The following is a 19,992-nucleotide window of genomic DNA, read 5'->3' on the forward strand; positions in this document are numbered from 1 at the left end:
TCAATAAGCCTGTCATGCAGCCTGATGATTTGCTACATTTCTAATGAGTCAGGTGTGTCAGTGTGTGTGTGTGAAAGACGATCAGCCGAGGTGGGGACCGGTGGCCCGCAGTCCCCAGGCGGCGGAGCCGCACACACCGGCTCTGCACGCAGGCAGGGACCGGGCACTGCTTAGTGCCGCCAGCCCGCAGAGCACTCCTCGCCTCTCGGATTTGCAGGAGCCCCGGGCAAAATGGAAAGGCGTGACCCCACCTTCAAAAATCATCAAGAATTTCAGGATGGTGACAGCGGAACCTTAAACCAAGTGTGGGGGCCCCCCTGCGACTGCAGGAGTCACACGCCCCGACGCCTGCCCTGCCTGCTGGGCTCCGAGGATGGAGCGCTGCCCTCTAGCGTTCCCCAACAGGCGAATTCTCCTTCCCAAAGGTTTCCTTTTTCTCACTTCTCCGGCCCAGGTGGAGCTTCCACGGTTAGTTTCCTTGGGCATTTTGTCACAAATAAATTGACATAGATTAAAATTATGGGAGGACCCTTCACCCCCCCCTCCCCCATAACCCTACCCCTAGCTACTAGCAGCCCTGCTGTCCAAAGATGGGAAACAACCCGGCCGCCGCCCCGGGGTCCCTTTAGGGCCAGAGTCTATACTGCGCGCTCCTGGCCTTGTGCTAAAGGTTGTGCTTTGTGCTAAAGGTTTTCATCCCATGTCATCCCTGGATTATTATTACTTTGTTTTCTTCTTTTCCTTCGAAATACGAACTGTTGCCAACTTTTAAAAAGATGTACTTGGTGCAGTAGATGCTAAAACACCTAGAGAAGAGCTATACTAATCCTACTGGTTCACATTTTATTTTGTCTTCAACATAAAGCAATGACTGAGGTCCTTGTAAAAATAAGCACTGAAACTAAAACAAAACAAAGCAAACCTCAGGGAAGCCAGACATAGCCTTGATTTTCATATTCATTTCCTTCCATGACCTTTGTTTATGGTGATAAAATTTAAATCCAATGGAGGAGTTGGGGATGAATGTTGATTTTTACTCATGTTTTGTATTTTGTAGCCCTACTGTTCAAAGTACATTGGAAATTCCTAGAATGGTCCCAGGAAGGCCCCCTCTTTTTTTCCTTTTTTAATTTAATTCTCTTGACATCTGGCGCATGGTAGGCACAAAAATAAATATTTCTTGAATAAACTAATGAAAAAATATACAATGAAAAAAATGTCAGAAGGGTCAAAGTGCAAAATTACCTCCACTGCAGTCTGATTACATTTTACCATTGGATTTATCAAAATCCCCTCAAAGTCTTATACCAACCCCCTTTACCATATGGAGAATATATACATGGAATAGACACACTGGTAGTTAAAAATACCCAACTCCCACGCTAGAAAGAAAAAGAAAATAATTAAACATTTACTTTTCTCTCTCAGTCTCTCAGTTCTTTTTTGCCCATAAATCCAAATGACAGATTATTTACTTTTTCTTCTTTTTTGAGTGGGTGAAGGAAGATGTTTATCAATACAAGGGGTGAAGAAGCAGCAAGAATTGGAGAGGAGATGAATAATTGGTATGTTGCTGCAACAGCAAAAGACTGGAAATGCACAACAGTGCCCAACTCAGAAAGACCTTGGGCACAGGGGGAGGAAAAGAGGATCCCACAACAGAAACTGTCTAACCTGCCGCCCTGTCCTTAGGAGAGATCAGGGTCTGGCCATTTCTAAGTCCACTTCATCAAGGCAGTCACTGCAGCTTGCCCTCAGGACCACCACAAACCTAAAATTCCCCGTCCCAAAGAAAGAAGCAGCACACCGAGTGCGTTCGGACTAGCCCCAAAGGCTGAAATTGGCATTACCCGGGTGGCAGTCTACACCCGGGGCGGCTTTAGAGGGGGAGGTAGACACGGCAAGGTGCAGGCTGTAGACAACTAACCCGACACGCAATAGAGTTTCGTTCTCCCCCCCGGGACCCGAACGTGTCAGCCCTGTGAGGACCAGGAGACACTCCAGGGGGACCTTCTCCATCTACGGTCCCGGTCCCTTCCGCGTGTCCCGCTCTCCAGATCTCAGGCAGGGGGGAAGGTGTGGGAGCAGCTGAAGGCCGGTGGGGCAGGACCCCAGGCCCAGGAGCTTCGGGACGTGCCGCAGCCCAGGCTCCCTTCTCCGCCCCGCCCAGCACGGGGAGCCTTTCGCGGCCAACCCCGGGGCCGAGCCGACTTCGGCCGCTGCGAACAGCCCCCTTCCCTGGAAGGCCGCGTCCCCTCTTGCCAGCGTGTCTCTGGTCGCAGCTCGCACGGCCCTGCTGGCGACGGGGACAGGACAGCCTGCGAGGACCAGGAGACGGGGGGGAAGGTCTCCGAGGTCGGGCGGTGCCAGGTGTGGTCCGCGGGAACCGGCCCCGGGCTGCTGGCGGGAGGTCGCCGGGCCTCGGTCTCCCTAGGCTTTGGGGCGTGGGGGGTGGGGTGGGATTTGAGGGTCTCGGCGCGGGACAAGGCTGGAGGGGGAGGGAACCCCCAGAAGGGTGGCTCCTTTGGGGAGCGCCGAGGAGCTCCTCTGCGGCTCAGAGCGAGGGCCCGAGGTCGCGAGTCCCGGGCGCGTGGGGAGGGGACGCTGTCCCCGCGCGTCCGCCCCCGCCCCCGCCCCCGCCCCCGCGCGGCTCCAGCGCGGTCTGCGGCGCCTCCCCAAGGAGCGGGCGATCCCCCGCGACCCCGCCCGCGCCGCGCGCAGCCACCCGGGCGCGCCCTCGCTGCCACCCGCCGGGCGGAGGGGCTCGGCCCGGACCCCGCGGGCCGCAGGGCGCCCCCTGGCCCTCCGATGAGGAGCACCTGGGCCCATCGGGCACCCCCACGCGGGACAAGCTGGCCTACCCCAGGACGTGGCGGGGGGCGGCGCCCCATCACACCCGCCTCGCTCCTCCATGGGCGCATTTGGGGCAGTTCTGCACTATGGGGACGCCTGGCGCCCGGCACCTCTTCGCGCCCCCCGCCCCGGGAAGGCCCCTGCCCTCAGGGGGAGCGGGGGGACCGTGGGCGCCCCAGCCTCGCCGCGCCGAGAGCGGGAGGGGGCACAGCCCTACTCGCCGAGGGGGAGGGGAGGAGGGCGCCCTCCCGGCGCTCCCAGAGCGGGAACCGGAGGGAGTTCCTGGGGTCCCCCGGGTAGGGAGCCCTCCGGGGTGGGGGCCCTCCGGGGTGGGGGCCCTCCGGGTAGGGAGCCCTCCGGGGTGCGGGGCCCTCCGGGGTGGGGGCCCTCCGGGGTGCGGGGCCCTCCGGGGTGGGATCGCCCCCGCCGCGCGCCGAGCTAGTGCACCAGAGGGCCCCTCCGCCGCGCTCGGAGCCGGTGGGGCGCGGGTTAGCGCCCCCGCAGCCCCCGCAGCCCCGGAGCCAGGTGGGACGCGTGCGGGGGAGGGGGCGGGCGGCGGGCAGCGGGGGAGGGGCGGAGGAGGGCTGGTCCCCGCCGGGCGCGCCCCTCCCTCGCGGCCCCCCCGGCCGCCCCTGCGCGTGGCCCGGCCGTCGGGGGGCGGGGTGGGCGGAGGCCCGGCGGCGCGCGGCGCGGGGCGGGGAGGCGGGCCGAGGGCCCCGGTCGCACCCGCCCCCTCCCGCGCGGCGGCGGCGGCGGCGGCGGCGGCGGCGGCAGCGGCGGCGCCGGGAGCTGCCCCTGAGGCCGCCGCCCAGCCCGGGGCGCCGAGCTCCGCCCGCGCCGGAGGCCCCTGCGCGCAGCTCGGAGCGCGGCAGCCGCGCGGGCCGAGGCGGCGCGGGGGTGGGACGCGGGCGGCGCAGCCCCGGCCGGGCGCGCTCGGAGGGCGCCCCGCGAGCCGGCCCGATGTGGCGGGAGGCGATGCGGCGCCGCCGCTACCTGCGGGACCGCGCCGAGGCGGCGGCGGGCGGCGGCGGCGGGCTGCAGCGGTCCCGGGACTGGCTGTACGAGTCCTACTACTGCATGAGCCAGCAGCACCCGCTCATCGTGTTCCTGCTGCTCATCGTCATGGGCGCCTGCCTCGCCCTGCTCGCCGTCTTCTTCGCGCTCCGGCTGGTGAGTGGCCTCCCCGCGGGACCGGCGCAGCTCGCGGCCCCTCCGGCTCGCCCGGGCTGCGGGCGACGGAAAAGTTTCCCGAAGGCTCTGGCCGAGATAAAGTTGCCGGGGTGCGCCCCGGTGGCCGGACGGGACGCGTGCGCCCCGGGCTCCGCGCACCCTGCGGCCGCCCCCGCCCGCGGCCTCTGCCCCGGCGCGACCCCCGCCCGCGGCCTCCCGGGGCCGCTGCTCGCCCGAGCCCGCGTGCACTCGGCCTGCCCAGGACAGTGGGCGGTGGCGGGGAAGTGGGCGACGGAGAGCCCGTCCTGTGTCCTTGCCGGGCGATGTGTGTATCCAGTGCCGGACGGGGAGACGGGGTCGGCCTGTTGTGAGTCTGCGGCTTCTGGGCAGGGGCTTAATCGCGTTTGCTGTTTGGTGCAGGTTATTAACGTGGCTCCCGTCCCCGGGAGCAAATGCAACTCAGCAGCTGATGCCAGCTTTGCCAATTTTTATTTTTCAGGCAGGAATCCTTGGCTCGCTCCCTGAGCGGGGAGAGAAAATCTGTAGATGGCGGTAAACTTCCTGTTACCGATCATTCTGGTTGTGTGGTTCAAACTTTTGCTCTGCCTGTGATTATGTATGTGCAGATTGTGCCAGGCATCGATTATCCAGGGAGATATTTTTGGTCAGCGGTTGATCTGGGGATGTCGCTGCTGAATGGAGTGTGTACATATATACACATGTATGTGTAGCTTAGAATATGACTATGCACCCGTATTCGTGTCCACTGAGCAGGGAAGTGGATGTTTGCTTAAATTTCACCAGTGTGCAGAATAGCTGTCCTTCGTGTTTGGCAGTTTGTTTCTGATATCCTGAGCCAGATGGTGCGCAATTAATATGCATGGGAAAACTTGTTATCATCACAGAGTTCTTTAAAAAGTAAAGTTTCCTTTTTCTCCACACTACTCAAGAAGTGCTGTCTTCTGATGGAATTCGGTGAGAATAAAAAAAAAAAAAATGTAGGAGATGATGATGCCACGGTTCACAAACTGGTTCTTTTACCCTAAAATCTAAAGCAGAGAGCACCTCTTCTGGGTGTGAGCTCAGGGGAGTCCTCACACCCTGGTGATCAGCCTTGAATGCCCTCAGGAATGGCATCTTTATCTCTCTCCACCACTTTTCTGACTGGTGGCAGGGTCTCTGAGAGCAGCTCCTCCTCATTCCTGGACTTGCAGAGAAGAAAACATGTCAGTTTTCCTCTGGAAATCTGTTCTTGCTAGGACATCGCTGCTTGTGATTCTGTTGAATGTGTAATTCAAACCCTCTGGCTTGTTCTCTTCCAAATGGAAAAGGAGGAGCAGGTGATGGCCTATTTATAGCACCATTAATATATTTAAAGACAAGGGTGAAGTTCATGTCGCCCCTACACACACCACCTTTTCTGTGATACAGATCTCTTAACTTCTTAAACCTTAGGGAAATCAATGTTCTTGAATAGATCTGTCTCAGATTCTGTGTGGTCCAGCCGAAGGCACCCTTCTCTGGATTGTTTCAAGCTCTGGATTTGTCTTTACGCAGTTCCTTTACGTTCCCCTTCACATAGTGCAAGTGCTGAGTGGTATCTTTTAAAAAATTTATCCAGGCATCTTTACTTTTCCCTGAGAAATCAACCATTTCCACACTTTCCTGGCATTCAGCTAAATTGTTTTAAGCACAGAGTAAGCACCTCCCGTGGCATGGCTGTAGCCCAGGATGATGTCCAGAGGCAACAGAATGCACTGACTATGCTTTGCTGTACCTGGTTCATGGACTGACTACCGTGTAAATCTTTTGAGGTGTTCAATGTTCCAGAATCAGGGAGTGTGACTGGGGCTGGTGGATAGGCTCCCTTCAGCTGGGGACTGAGGCTGCAGGACCATTGGGAAACATCTGGAAGCACTGGGCAACATCCTCAGATCCTGGGCATTATGAAGGACTGGGACGGTTCTGAGCTCTGGACAGCGCATTTCTATTTTGCTTTTAGTAATACCATACGCAGCAGTTCCACTTTCCAAAAAATACTCTCTTCATACAGTCAAAGATGGAACATTGAAAAATGGGGATGGCGTTCACATCGAGTGGGGTGAGTTCATTTCTCAGAGTGACCAGAGCTTGGCTTCCAGGAGGTCTACCTCTGGAAGATGGAAATAGTCACTTGGGGCCAGGCCAGGGTTCCACCTTCGAGCGCTTTACAAGAATAGCTGGGCTCTGATGTAATTCAGGAGCTCTGCAGATCTATTTTTGCTGCCTGAAATCTTGGACAGATTTCTTCTTTCCCATGAATATGCCTGATTTTGGTTTCTATTAGACTTCCATCAGTTCTCGTAGTAGAGAAAGTCTGGCAATCTTCTTAACACACATCCATCCTCTCCTAGGACGCTTGGATCACAAAATGATCTTGGCATCATCCATGTACGCAGTGATGTTTTGCTTTATGTAATTGCCTTTGTTTGAAGTGATTTGATAGAATTGTTAAAAATAAAACAGTTTTGTCTTGACTTGGTATTTCCCTAATTGACCTTACTCACACACTGATTTCACTTAATTTCTGCCAAGGATCAGTCCATGAATCTGCATCAGTTGATCTTGAAGTTAAAGTAGTTCTTGAGGTCTATTTATTATACTGTGAAAATAAATTCTGAATTGAAACTTCACCATCTCGCTTAATTATTTTCTACATAATAAGCTGTTAAATAGGGTTGTTGTTTTTTTTATTTTTATTTATTTTTTTTTTAAATAAAAGCTATTAAATAGCTTTAACCCCATATTTGTGAGGAATTATCTAGACGTGAAATAAATAGGACATGTGATAGGATATCTTGAATTTTAACATTTTAATAATATGAAAACTATTTTCGGTTGCTTTTCACGGACATTTTAATTATATATAAAATATATAGTATAGGGCATGATGGGCAAGATGGACTTGACACCTGGGATCAGAAAACTTGGAACTGAAGAGACAAGACTTTAAGTTCTAAGTCTTATGACGTCACTTCATATTTCAGGACTGGTTCCCATTACTAAATGCACAGAAACCGTCTATCAGAATTAAATCCTCTAATTTATTATGTCCAAAATCAGCATGCTTTTCTCAAAATTGGGCTGCCATTGTTAGGAAAGTTGACATACATTTTTCAGTTTGTCAAAATACCAGCTGGCTGCAACCAGATTTGTTTTAGCTAAAAGTTATGATTAGAAATAGTTAATATTTCAACTGGAATGGAAAACTTTTATTCCCATAAATTTTAAATAGTCAGATACTGCAACAAAATTGATTTCTGTCTGAGTATGATATTGAAATCCATATAAGCGTACATACTTTTATTAAATATATAACGTGCAGGATTTTGACTGAGGATATGATCTACTTTCTTGCTTTTACATGATTTGGTGAGCTAGGACTTTCCAAACAATCACCATAAGTACTTGTCATTCCAAAATAGTTTTCCAGCATTGGGCATTTTTTTTATAGGGTAGGTATATCAATATTTCTTTTAGCTATACCTGGAGAAAGAATTTTAATTCTTCCAGAACAAGCTCCATCACTGTACAGGGAAATTGGCTTTATTATTCCAGACAACATTTCAGCGCCCCCAGTGGGTGGAAGGATGTCAATGAGGAGAAACTCAGTCCTTCACTCTTTTCTTGGTGGGTGGAAGGCTGGAGAAGGCGGCTAAATATGTCTGGCATCTCCTCTGAGGAGCAGGAAATTGTGTTCATACTTCCTCTAGTCTCATAATTCTGGGGGTGCATGGGAATAGTGCGTGTTCTTAGGAATTGGAGTAGAGGTAACTATAGATACACTTCCCTGTGAATTTCTATGCATGCAAGAAAATCTTACTTGGCAGGTGTTTGTAACTGCAACCAGTAATTCACAAGTCATTTTAGTGATAATTTAACTGTGGTATAAACAAAAGATAAGGAAAAAACTGTAATTTTCTGCAGGAAAGGTGGTTGCGATTTCAAGGGCTAATAAGAAGCTTTAGAAGCATCCTTGGTGTATTAAAGTGCATAGTTGAATATTTGCAGAGTACCTAGTCTTCTCCCTTTAAAAAGGCAGAGGGGGTAATAGTCAAGAGCGTCTGCCTCCATTAACCCTTTGGCCTCGTCCCTTTCCATCTCTGTGATCTTCGGCAAATTGTTTAACCTTTCTATGCCTCAGTTTCCTTGTTCGTAAAATAGAATGGTACCTGCCTTCTAAGGCAACGATGTTCCCAGTTAGTACATGTGAGGTAATTAGAGTAATGCCTGTCACAGAATATGCCCCCAGGAGCTATTGTCACTAGCCGGCCTTCTGTGGTTGCATTTTTATTGTTGCTGTGAAGGAATATGTCACATACATAAGAACTGGAAGGGCATTCATTCCAGATGAGGACACTGAGATTCAAAGAGGTGAGCTCATTTCTTCAAGGTCACCTAGGTGCAGAGCTGGGGCCAGATGCAGGCCATTTGGCTTTTCCTGGGAAACTTTCCTGGAGATCCCTGCAGATCTAGAATTCCCAGCTCCGGTTCTGGCACAGTAGCCGTTTTCCTGTTGAAATTTCACACTGATGTCAACGTCCTCAACCTTTATTCTGTGTAATGGAGTTACACATCAGTTCTTTTCTCTTTTAATGTTAAAACAAATCTTGGTAGAGCTGCTTCCTGACGATGAGCTCAGGGGAGGTGGACGTCATTTATTTTCATTACGCTCAGTATTCCCGGTGTCTTCCCCATTAAGCAGAGGATCCATTTGTGGCTGTTGTCTCAGAAGTCACTGCCATAAACACTGTGGCATGTGAAATTATTCTGATTGAACTATATGTGAAATTTCCTGGTTCTTACTGATATTTTTAAATCATTCTATTTAAGAGGTAATACTACTGTTGGAGCTGATATATTACTGTGTTAAGGATGTTTTATGGGGGTATTAATCACGTTGATATGTTTGATCGCTAATGCCGAGTGGTAAAGTCTGCCCTGGGTGTCTGAATAATCTGCTCGTCCGCTAGCTAGTCCTTTCCATGACTTGATATGGGCAGCAGCACCATTCATTGGACTTCACGCATTCTCCTTCACTGCTATTTCCTGAGGGTGTCCTGGGGCCAGCGCTGGGATTGGCACCCCCCAGGGTGGTGCTCCACCCTGAAGCGGCTCATCTCTGATGGCCTGATGTCATCCTTAAACTCCTGTTCCCCCCCCTAGGATAACCTGTGAGCCTGGACCCTAGGGGCCGAGAGCACCTGCGTCTCCAGCTCCTGTTCCTTCCCCCCTGAGCTGCTCATTCAGCTTCTGCTCCTTGAGCTTCAGCGGTCTGGCCTCTGCGGCACACTCTGTCCGTGTCGGTTTCTGCCTCTGAGGCCTGCGCAGCAACTAAACCATTCGAAGTCATTTCACCACAGCATCACTGTCATCTGACGTCCAGAATGGTTTTGTGAGCTTCTGTTGTCTCCTCACCTAATCATTAGTTCTTTCAGGGGAGAAACCCAGAGCTCCCCTTATTTAACCTGGCCCTAGGCCGTACAGCGGGAGCCACATGAACGAATGTATAATTTATGGGTGTAGGTCCGGTGTCCTTCGCAGCTGGCACTTCCATCACATAGCCTACTGGTTAACGGCACAAAACTTTGCTGATAGGCCTGGACGGGGGTCTGTTTTAGCACTTAGTGTGTGTCCCTGACAAATGAATTTATCTGCCGTAGCCTCAGATGCGTCATCTGTGAAATAACACGAGCACAGCCAGGCTCCGGGAGCTCACTGGGCGTTAAAAGGTTAGATCGTCTGAATGTGTAGCACAGTGTCGGGCCCACATTGCACCCCGAAGAAGTGTAGGTCACTGTTTCTAGTCTGTTTGTACCGCAGAGGGTTCTCCTTGCCAAGGTCTCCTGTAGATGTATTTTCTGGCTGAAAACTACATGAGTGCTAGGATTTTTTAATCTGGGCACGGAAGAGCCGGGGATGTGTTTCTATTCATGTGATAAACGTTGTGTATAAACTTTGGTTTATTAAACATCGGTGGAGAGGTATAGATTGTTTAATTAAAAGTCACGTTTCGACATACTTTTTTATTTTCTAGCATGACAGTTCATGCCAAATGACATATTGACTGACGCCCCTTTTTCACAATTTTGTTAGCTTTGGGTAATGGTATATATAATGGTATATAAAATTACCAAGAGGAATTAGATACTTAGGTTGTGATTTCTTGGTTTCAAACCAGGAAAATGACACACTCCTGGAAACGCTGGCTTTTGACCACAGGTGCATTTGGGAGGAGAAAAAAGGATTGTTGGGGGGGGGGGGAAAGTTCATGTATTTCGTCCATTTGACCAAATTGAGGCATGGCTAATGTTGCGTCTGTGCCCTGTTTGTATAAGGATACGATTAAAAAAAATCACAAGAAAGGGAAAAAGAAATTCTGAAGAAAACTTAACGAGTCCAGCCATCACTGGGAATGTAAATGATTTTTTTTTTTGTTCCTTCTTTTTTACCGGGGCTTACACTTCTGACCCCAGATGCCATACTCGGGTGAGAGTGACTTAAGCGGTATTGAGAACCATCACCTGAGAAACCACTGGGAGTAACTTTGCCAACTAGTTTTCTGACTTTGCCCAGGTTTCTAGAATGATGGTGCCAAGACAGAATAAGAATATAGACCTGGGTGAGGCTATTAGGGTTACCTAAGGCGAATTGTATCTTGGAGTCGAATCAAATCACTTTTAAAAAACTTGTTGCTAGAAATGGGGATTTCCAATTATCAACACAATTAAAATATATTGGATGAAAAATTTGTTGTATTTCAAACCTACAGGCAGGAAAGTACAGTAGCTTCTTTTTAGAGCACTGAAATTCCTGAGAAGGTTTCTCAAGATGGTTATTGCCTGAGAGAATCCTATGAATAGACCAGATCTCTATGGTCACCACTTACAGGAGGTTCCTGGTGGAGAAGATGGTGGATTCAAACTTTTGGAATGGGGCCTTGACTGCAAAGTCTTGAATTGGACCTTCTGCCCATGCCATTAATGTCCTTTACTGCCCCTCGGACTTGATGGTGTTGGGACATTACAGCTACGACCAGCCAGGGAGCCTGCTTCTCCCTCTGCCTGTGTCTCTGCCTCTTTCTCTGTGTCTCCAATGAATAAATACATAAAAAATCTTTAAAAAATTAAATAAAATAAACACTCATGAACCCAGTGCAAACTAGGGTATATCCTATAACATATTTTAGTCTATATGCTGCTCCCATCCCATTCCCCTGCCTGCCCTCTGAAGTAAGCTTCATATTACGCTTTTTGTCATTATTTTGTTGCTTTTCTTTGTGTTCATTTTATCATATACATATATATGTGTGTGTGTGTATATATACATATATAATCGTATGTATATGGTATGAGGTAGTGATGAGGATCATTTATATCTTTTTCCTTGAGGTGAATGAACTTTTGATAATCACTTTTAGCTGTTTCTTTCCCCATATCTCAAATGTCAAAATTCCGTATGTGAGTGTTTTGTTATGAGTCTCTATTCTGTTATGTTTTTTTTTTTTAATTTTTATCCTGTAGTACTGCAGGTACACACACATACACACTATAATTACTAAAGCTTTCTAAGTATTTAGATTAAGCAGGACAAGTAACATACAACTCCTTTAAAGATTTCTTGGTTACTCTTGACCTTTTTTTCTTCTCTATGAACTTTGTAGTCACATTATGTCAACCTCCATATGGAAAACTCAACTGGGATTTTGTTAGTGTCATATTGACACTATTGATTCACTGATTAGAATTGATATATTATGGGGACACCCGCCTTTGGCTCAGGGCATGATCCCTGGATTCCTGGATCGAGTCCCGCATCAGGCTCCCTGCATAGAACCTGCTTCTCCCTCGTCTGTGTCTCTGACTCTCTGTCTCTCTGTGTGTCTCTCATGAATAAATAAATAAAATCTTAAAAAAAAAAAAGAATTGATATGATACTAAATTTTTCTGTCCATGAGCAATGGAGCATCTTCCCATTCATCTGTGTGCTTTAGTGAAGTTTTACAGTTTATATGTGTTATTCTATAACTTGCATTCTTGCCCTTTTTATAACTTATAAATGTAGATTCTTTCAGGTTTTCTACCCAGGTAACATATCACTTGAAATAATGAGAGTTTTATTTTCTCTTTCCTAGTATGAAGGCCTTACATTTCTATTTCCTATATTATTGTGCTAAGAACTCTAATATTATATTGGCAGAATTGGTGATTGTGGGTACCCTTGCTTTTTTCCTAATTCTAAAGAGAGTTCTTTTTTGTTTATTTAGGATAATGCTGATTTTTGTAGTTACCCTTTGCAATTTCCTTTTGTTACACTTTACACAAAAAGTTTAAATGTGATTGGGTTTTGAATTTTACCAAATTGAAGTGATCATATATGCTCTTTAAGTTGTTTTTTAATCTGTCAATGTAATGAGTAGTAATTACAGATTTTCTAACATTTAACAATTTTTATATTCCTGAGGCAAACTCCATTTTCATGGTATCTCTTACAAAATGTTGGGTGTGATGTGCTAACATTTTGATTAAGGGTTTTGCAAATATACTTTTGGTGAAGTGAGTTTGGAATATTCCTTTACAAACTGTTGTTTTCTTTTAAAGTTTTGCTAGTCTTATAAAATAAGTCAGGAAGCATGTCTTCTTTTTCAGTTTTCTATAAGAGTTTAAGAGTTTTCTGTATGTTGGTTGATAGAATTTGCCTGGAGAACCACTGGGGCTGTTGCTTTTTCCTTGTAGGGAGATTTAAAAACTTCCATTTCAGTATCTTTGATTTGAAAAGAATTGTTTCATATTTCTAATTTTATTTCTTGAGTCAGTTTCAATAAGATAGTTCTAGGAATTTTTGCTTTTCATCCAAATTGTCAAATTTAATCGTATGCATTGATAATACTGTTCTCATTTGCATATACTCTGTCTTTTTATTTATAACATGATTACTTTCTTTTTTACCTTTCTTAATTTCATCACATGTCTGCTTTGCTTTAACTTTTCAAAGAACTGTCCTTTATCCTTGTTAATCTTCAGGGGAAGGACGACACAAGCAATGCTAAATCTCCAGGCAGGCAGTTCCATGGTCCCTGGTCCTGGGTCTGACAACCGATTGATTCTTCATTAGACCCAGACCCTTGTCCTGAAAATGAACCCTTTGTCTGCTGTTTTCTCGGCCCTCTGAACCTCCCCTGGGGGGTGCTCTTCCTTGTTGATCACCTTCTTGAACACATCTGGGCTAACTGTTGGAGAGTCTTTCCCACCTGAGGACTGAGCAGTTGTCTCAGCCCATTGGCTGTCATGGACAGAGAATGCAGCATTTCCTTGAAGTCTAGAACAGCCATGCTGCAGGCTGGTATTGTTTTTGGAAACACAAATCTCTCAAAACTTAATCAGCTTCCTCCTGCTTAATTTCAGGCATCTCCAGGTGTCAGTGGTCATCATAGATCTTTTTAAGACATAATTGTTAGATTTGCTGTGTTTCTCAGGCTTCTCATCCCATTTCTCTCCCACTTGCTTCCTCTCCCTTCCCCCTATCTCTGTTTCTCTTAGCTTGTGCCTGCCTTGAGCCTGTTTGAGTAACACAGTTTCTGTTCCTCTTTTCCATGCGGCCTTTTGTCCACTTGAAAGAATTTCCTGGCACCATACTCCAGATGGGACTTCACTGAGACATCTTCATACATCCACTTTTCAGCAGTGAGCTTGGTTTTCCCCACATGGCTGTTTTAATCACCTCTCACTCTAGAACACAAGTTGAATCACTTCCCTCTTGCCATCTGACAAATCCATACCATTCTGGACTGTGTTGCTTCCACTTATTCCTCCTTATGACCAACTAGTTATTTTCTGGTCTTGTGTTTGTCTTGTACTGTGTTAACACATGCAGCCAACAGCAATGAACCCATGCTTGTAATGTTTTGTTGAGTGACCTCTTCTGGAGTAGAGGTCTTCAGATTCGGGTCAGGGACCAGCTCTGATTCAATGCCTGTTTTTTTTTTTTTTTTTTTTTTTTTTTTTTTATAAAGTTCTATTCAGTATAGCCTGACCATCATTTCCACATGATCTATGGCTGTGTTTAAGGCACAGCAGCAGAGTTAAATGGTGTGACCTCATAGGACCATGTGGCTAAAATAAAGCCTCAAATACCTATGATCTAGCTCTTTACGAAAATGGTTCACTGAACCTAGACTTAGAATTCTCTTAGGGTGTCCTTTGCCTTCCAAGATAAATGAAAAACAAACAGTGGACCTTTGCTAACTTGAATGCCATTTTTCACCTTTGATCACAGTGTGCTTCCTTCTCTGCCACCTGGCCACGGTCAGTGCTGTCTATGTTAGGTTTTGTTAGGGTAGCACCCTATTTTATATACCAATTTTTGTTATCAGTGAAGATGGTATAGGTTGTGAGGGGTTAACAAACCCCCAAATTTGGCCCTATACCCCAGAGGTTTATTTCTTGTGCACACATCCTGGCCAGGAGGGAGCTTTTGCTCATCTGATTTACGACGAGAGCTGGGGTCATGGATGTCTTCCTCATGACAAGTGCTCTTGTGATCATTGTGCCATGGAAAGAGAAGTGCTCTGTGGCCTCACATGGGCACGTACATGGCTCTGGCGATGAGACTGACCTGGGGTTCTGCTCATGTTCCATTAGCCAAAGCATGGTTACTTTTTTTTTTTTTTTTTTTTTTTTAGCATGGTTACTTCTAACTTCAAAGGAGGTCAGAAAGCACTTCCCAGGAGGAACTCTGAAGGAAGAAATAGGGAATGTTTCTGAAGGTCTCTGAACATCACACCTTCCTTCTACTTTCTCTGGGTTTCTTTTGTTATTGTTGTTTGCGTGTTTGTTTTGTCTTTACAATTTTTTAAAATATATTTTTTATTTATTCATGAGACACAGACAGGCAGAGACACAGGCAGAGGGAGAAGCAGGTTCCCTATGGGAAGCTGGATGTGGGACTCGATCCCAGGACCCCAGGATCACACCCTGAGCTAAAGGCAGACTCTCAACCACCAAGGCATCCTATCTTTGTAATTTCTGAAGGGGGAAACAAAGTTCATCCGTTTTCAACCTGCTTGTTTTAATGGGAAGCTTGGGGCCAGAAGGGAGCATTAGGGGATGAGCAGAGAAGTTGCTAACCAGTTGGTGGTACAGGGAGAGCTGAGGTCCTGAGCAGCCCGCATCTGCCAGAGAGAGCCTCTCAGGGGAGTTCCTGAGAGCAGTTACCTTTGTGTGGCACCACCTCTGTGAGTACACAGCCAGATACCGGGTGAGGGGCCGGGTCTGGGCCGCGTGCAGAGCTTTGGAGAGCCAGAGCAGACTGGGGCCCACCAGGGCCTTCCACGTGATCTCCAACCATATATGACCAGCAGGCTACCCTTCCTGGGGGGACTGCTTTGCTACCACCTCACAAACCTCAGGCAAGTACCCCCTTAGGCCAGCTTGTACCTGGGAGCATTCAGGGAAGGGGATTCTGGGAAGTAGCTTTAATCAATTTGATGACAGAACAATCCAGCATCATGTACTGCTTGTTTACGAGGTATCATGTATACCACTGTTAACTGTGTTTTCCTTCTAGATAAAGAAGATAGCAGAGTCGTGCTTCTACATATTATGATGCAGCTCCTCTTTATTCAACTGAAAACACACCAACCATCTCCCTAAAAGAGGATATGAAGGGTTATTTTATCCACTTCAATGAAGTTCATTTCTCATCGGTCTAAGGAACAGTGTCCTTTAAAAATCCTTTATCTTGGATACTTGAATATAAAAGCTATTCATACACTATTAATATATCTCATGTTATATCGTAGGGAAAAGAAACAAAATAATTACTTCTCATGCACATACCCACACGTGCAAATACATTCATACCAACCAAGGAAGAAATGTGTATAGCTCCTGCCATCCTCAGTTCTACAGGTGATCACAGGGATGCAGCTGTGGTTCTAACATCCTTCTCCTCCCCATTCCACATTCCCTTTGCCCTGCGCAACCATCCTGTGTGGTCGTATTTCCTTGGCAGGTGCAGTGACATAAACATTGCTTCACCTGGTACTTTGCAAATAGACAGTATTTGTTGTTAGATGTTTCCATGAACTTTGATCACAGGATAGGGGAGCAAAGGAGACACCCCACCATCTGCATTCTGTTAAACTCTTACCTGCCTGCATCCTCTATGAGCAACCCGATTTTTCTTGCAAGTGTCCATCAGTCACCCCAACTGTACTAAAAGCTCTTCTTTAGCCACTGATTTAGTGATGTTAGTAGCCTAGAGTGGCCAGATAGCAGCCTCTGTCTGCAGTTTAATGGAAGCATTATTGAGTTCCCTGGTGGAGGCTGTCCTCCTTTGGCAACTAACCTCTCTAAGCTGGAACAGCCTATATTTATAGGAATGGGAATGGCAGCCATTCCTGTTTCCATCCCTTGATTCTCAGACCTGTGGATCCTGGCGGTGGCAGAGTCAGTGCCTTGCTTTGGTGGCTGTTTCCAAGCATCTGTTTTGTCCTAGGGGATATCTCCCAGCCTACAAGTGTTGCGCATAGGCCAGCACCCTCACCGAGTCTTTAGAAGCTCATTCTCTCCTTCAGTGAAGGAAGCTGCTTTAGGGTGATGAGGAACAGGGTTAGATCAGTGAATTCCAAGAGCATAAGCTCATCGTCATGCATCATTTGCTGTAAAATGAATGCTTCTGTCAGAAGCCAATACCTTGTGAGTAGATAGTGCATTGAGAAAGCCCATATATGGTGTTTTGGGCGGAAGCAGGAAAGCAAACCGGTATCCAAAGTAGGTTCAATTCAAGTGAAAACAAATCTCTGTGCCTTTCATCAGTTGTGATCAACCTGCCATAGATGGATGGCTGGTCCTCCAGAGGATGACACGTGCAAGGGGCTCAGAGTTCCACAGCTTCGATTGTCTCCTTTTAGGTGGTCCTAATATCTTCTGCAGAACCAGACATAATCCAGACCTAGATTTTTATTTCCTTAGGCAGCATGTCATAGGGAGCTCTGTATGACGACATAGATGCAGATTGAGAGAGGTAGGGTAGGTGGTGTGGCAGGACCAACACCTGTGAGTACCTGTGATATTTGCTCATGCAACTTACCTGTGTCTTCAGAGTCTACTCCAGTTGCCGATGGGATGCCACCGTGTACATACAGCTTCATGTCTGGTGGGTCATACAACAGTCCCATAAATACGAGCAGATTAGATTGTGCGGAGACTTGGTTATGGTCCATGATCACTGTTCAGGCCCTTTTGGGATTGGTAATAACCCAGCAACTGTTTCTCAAAAGGAGAATAATTATCTACAGAATCCCTGAGAATTCTTCATAAAGCACTGGTTTGGGTGGAGAAGTGGGCGCTTTCCCGGAAATCTGTGAAGCCAAACTTAGCTAGTCACTTCGTAGGCGACCAAGATGGAAGAACTCAATGGAGAAGTTTCAGGGAATCTGTTACTTCTGGTAGCTACTACCTTGGTGCTGGACCACTATTCAGCAGTGGCCAGAAGTCAGGCAGAGAAGCAGGGTACGAGGCCGGGGCAGCTAGGGCAAGCTGAAGCCTTGCCTGAACTTCTGTGACTGCCCATAATTCTGTCTCACTTTGAAGACTTTAGGTGAGGACTTGCTCCATTTCCACCTCCCAAATCTGGCACAGATTCCTCCTCTTCTGTTTAACTCTAACCAATAGCCCTAGGTGAAAGGGGGTTCCGAGAAATGTAACTCCCACAAAACTGCATTGACAGTAGAACAATTCAGTTCAAGTTTTGAAATGACTACTTTTTACTGCACACCACAAGTGTTGATTTGCACTGTTTTCATCATTCCTTTAAAATAGATATTATGATTTATTTTTCAATCCAAAAGTTTAGAGTTGTGCTTTTGGTGTTATAAATATGTGGTTATTTTAAATTTATGTTTTAGTTTAAACTTCTAATTTAAAATTGCAACCACAGAATATGGGTCTCTATGATACATCTTCTTTGACACTTTTTACAGGTTGCCTAGTATATGGTTTTTATAAATATTCCATGTGCACATGAGAAGATTATTGTTCTCTCTAAGGTTGGATGTGGAATTCTTTATTTGTCAATTAGATCAAGCTTGTTAATTATGATATTCGATATTTTGCATCTTTTTTGTTTTGTATTGTTTTTACTTTTGTTTCCTTGACCTTTCAATCAATAGGTGGTTCGAGATGATGAAATCTACTCTTGGGAGATTACTTTACTTCTCCCCTTAGGCCTCTATATTTTTGCTTTATATATTTTGAAGCTATTTTATTGAGTTCATAGATGTTTAAAATTGTTTTAATTGCCTTGGAATTGAGTGTTTTATCATTTATCTTCACCCTTAAAGTTTTTATGTTTTACTTAATGCATATTTCACTTCTGTCTTTTTAAGCCTAGAAGTTAGGCATCCATTATTATTGTTTCAGATAGACAGTGTGAGTTTGGTTGTACCAATATGTTTACCATTATATTTGTTCACTTCCTTCTTCTGTATCATACAGTCTTTTTAGGATTATATAATTTCTTAGAAATTCTTTTAGATCAGATTTATCAATGGTAAATTCCTGTTTAAAAATAATCTATTTGTAAATGTTTGCGTTTTTGCTCTTATTGCAAAAAAACACACCTATTTTCTTGGCGATAGAAGGTTGACTTTTATTTTTTGCTTAATAATCCGTCTTCATGGGATCCCTGGGTGGCGCAGCGGTTTGGCGCCTGCCTTTGGCCCAGGGTGCGATCCTGGAGACCCGGGATCGAATCCCACATCGGGCTCCCGGTGCATGGAGCCTGCTTCTCCCTCCGCCTGTGTCTCTGCCTCTCTCTCTCTCTCTCTGTGACTATTATAAATAAAATAAAAAAAAAAAATAATCCGTCTTCACTGTCTTACTGTTGAAATTTCTGCTCTTTTTTTTTAAAGATTTTATTTATTTATTTATTTATTTATTTATTTATTTATTTATTTATGAGAGACAGAGAGAGAGAGAGAGAGAGAGGCAGAGACACAGGCAGAGGGAGAAGAAGGCTCCATGCAGGGAGCCCGACATGGGACTCGATCCCGCGTCTTCAGGATCACGCCCCGGGCTGAAGGCAGCGCCAAACCGCTGAGCCACCTGGGCTGCCTGAAATTTCTGCTTTTATGCAAACTGTTGTTCTTTGTGGGTGGTCCTTCCTTTCTCTTTGACCACTTTTCGAAGTTTCTCTTTATCTCTCATATTATGCATTTTTACCATCATGTGTATATGCTTGTATTTCTTTTTGCCTAACTGGCTAGAGTTGTAGATTTATGGTTATTCATTAGTACCAGAAATCTCCAACTGATCTGTCTTTAGATATATTATGTCCTAAAGCCTCTTCAGTTTGTAACTTGGGAACTCCAATCAGACATGTTAATACCTTCTTATTCATCTTATTCTATTTTCTGTATCTTAGGCTTTATAATAATTTTTATCTTTTACATATTATTAGGGAATATTTATTTCTTTTGTTGCATTGTACATAAATGCTTTGGTTTATCTTTTAGTTCACTGATTTTCTAACTATTGCCTTTTTCTGTCTTTGTTTCTATATTTATTTTTTCTGTTTCAATGCTTGAGCTTTTATTTATGTGATTATATTGGTCAGTTTTACAAGTTCCATTTTCTGTGTTTGTACCTGATTGATCTGTTGTATGATCATCTTCAAACGTTCATCCTTTATTCCTTTGAACATGTCATATACAGCTATTCTGTGTTCTCTAGCTGTCATTTTCAATGTCTGCAGTCCTTGAGAATCTAAAACAATTGTTATTTCTGTAGATCCTTGTTCTTAGTGATTGCTCATTTTTGGCGATTTTTGTTTTAATACGTTGGCTGAATACTGCAGTTCTAAGTGGAAAGCTTTTGCCTAAGAATAATTAACTTCTCTTTCCAAGCTGGAATGTACCCCAGTTGAGGA

General features: G+C 46.1%; 2 protein-coding genes across 3 annotated transcripts in view; both read left to right on the top strand.

Moving 5' to 3' along the window:
* The first annotated feature begins 373 nt into the window (after window positions 1-373).
* On the top strand, window positions 374-3,153 carry LOC121477402 (basic salivary proline-rich protein 2-like). The gene is made up of 2 exons (XM_041731656.1): window positions 374-468; window positions 2,058-3,153. The coding sequence occupies exons 1-2, from the start codon at window positions 374-376 to the stop codon at window positions 3,151-3,153; spliced, it is 1,191 nt and encodes a 396-aa protein (XP_041587590.1).
* Window positions 3,154-3,762: 609 nt separating this feature from the next.
* Window positions 3,763-19,992, top strand: part of ADCY2 (adenylate cyclase 2) — a 387,405-nt gene continuing 371,175 nt past the window's right edge. For both annotated transcript variants that reach the window (XR_005984284.1, XM_041731928.1), the window contains exon 1: window positions 3,763-4,023. Coding sequence is in view for 1 of the 2 variants with exons in the window: in XM_041731928.1 (XP_041587862.1) it covers window positions 3,814-4,023 (210 nt within the window). In the remaining variant the exon portion in view is untranslated. The remainder of the gene's footprint in view (window positions 4,024-19,992) is intronic.

Source organism: Vulpes lagopus, chromosome 17 (genome assembly GCF_018345385.1).
Source record: "Vulpes lagopus strain Blue_001 chromosome 17, ASM1834538v1, whole genome shotgun sequence".
Lineage (NCBI taxonomy): Eukaryota > Metazoa > Chordata > Mammalia > Carnivora > Canidae > Vulpes > Vulpes lagopus.

Excerpts from the sequence above, each read along its gene's own strand:
- LOC121477402 (XM_041731656.1), top strand. The coding sequence starts at position 374 with ATGGAGCGCTGCCCTCTAGCGTTCCCCAACAGGCGAATTCTCCTTCCC. Across the intron at positions 469-2,057 it reads GCCCAGGTGGAGCTTCCACG|ATCTCAGGCAGGGGGGAAGG; the intron begins GTTAGTTTCCTT and ends CCCGCTCTCCAG.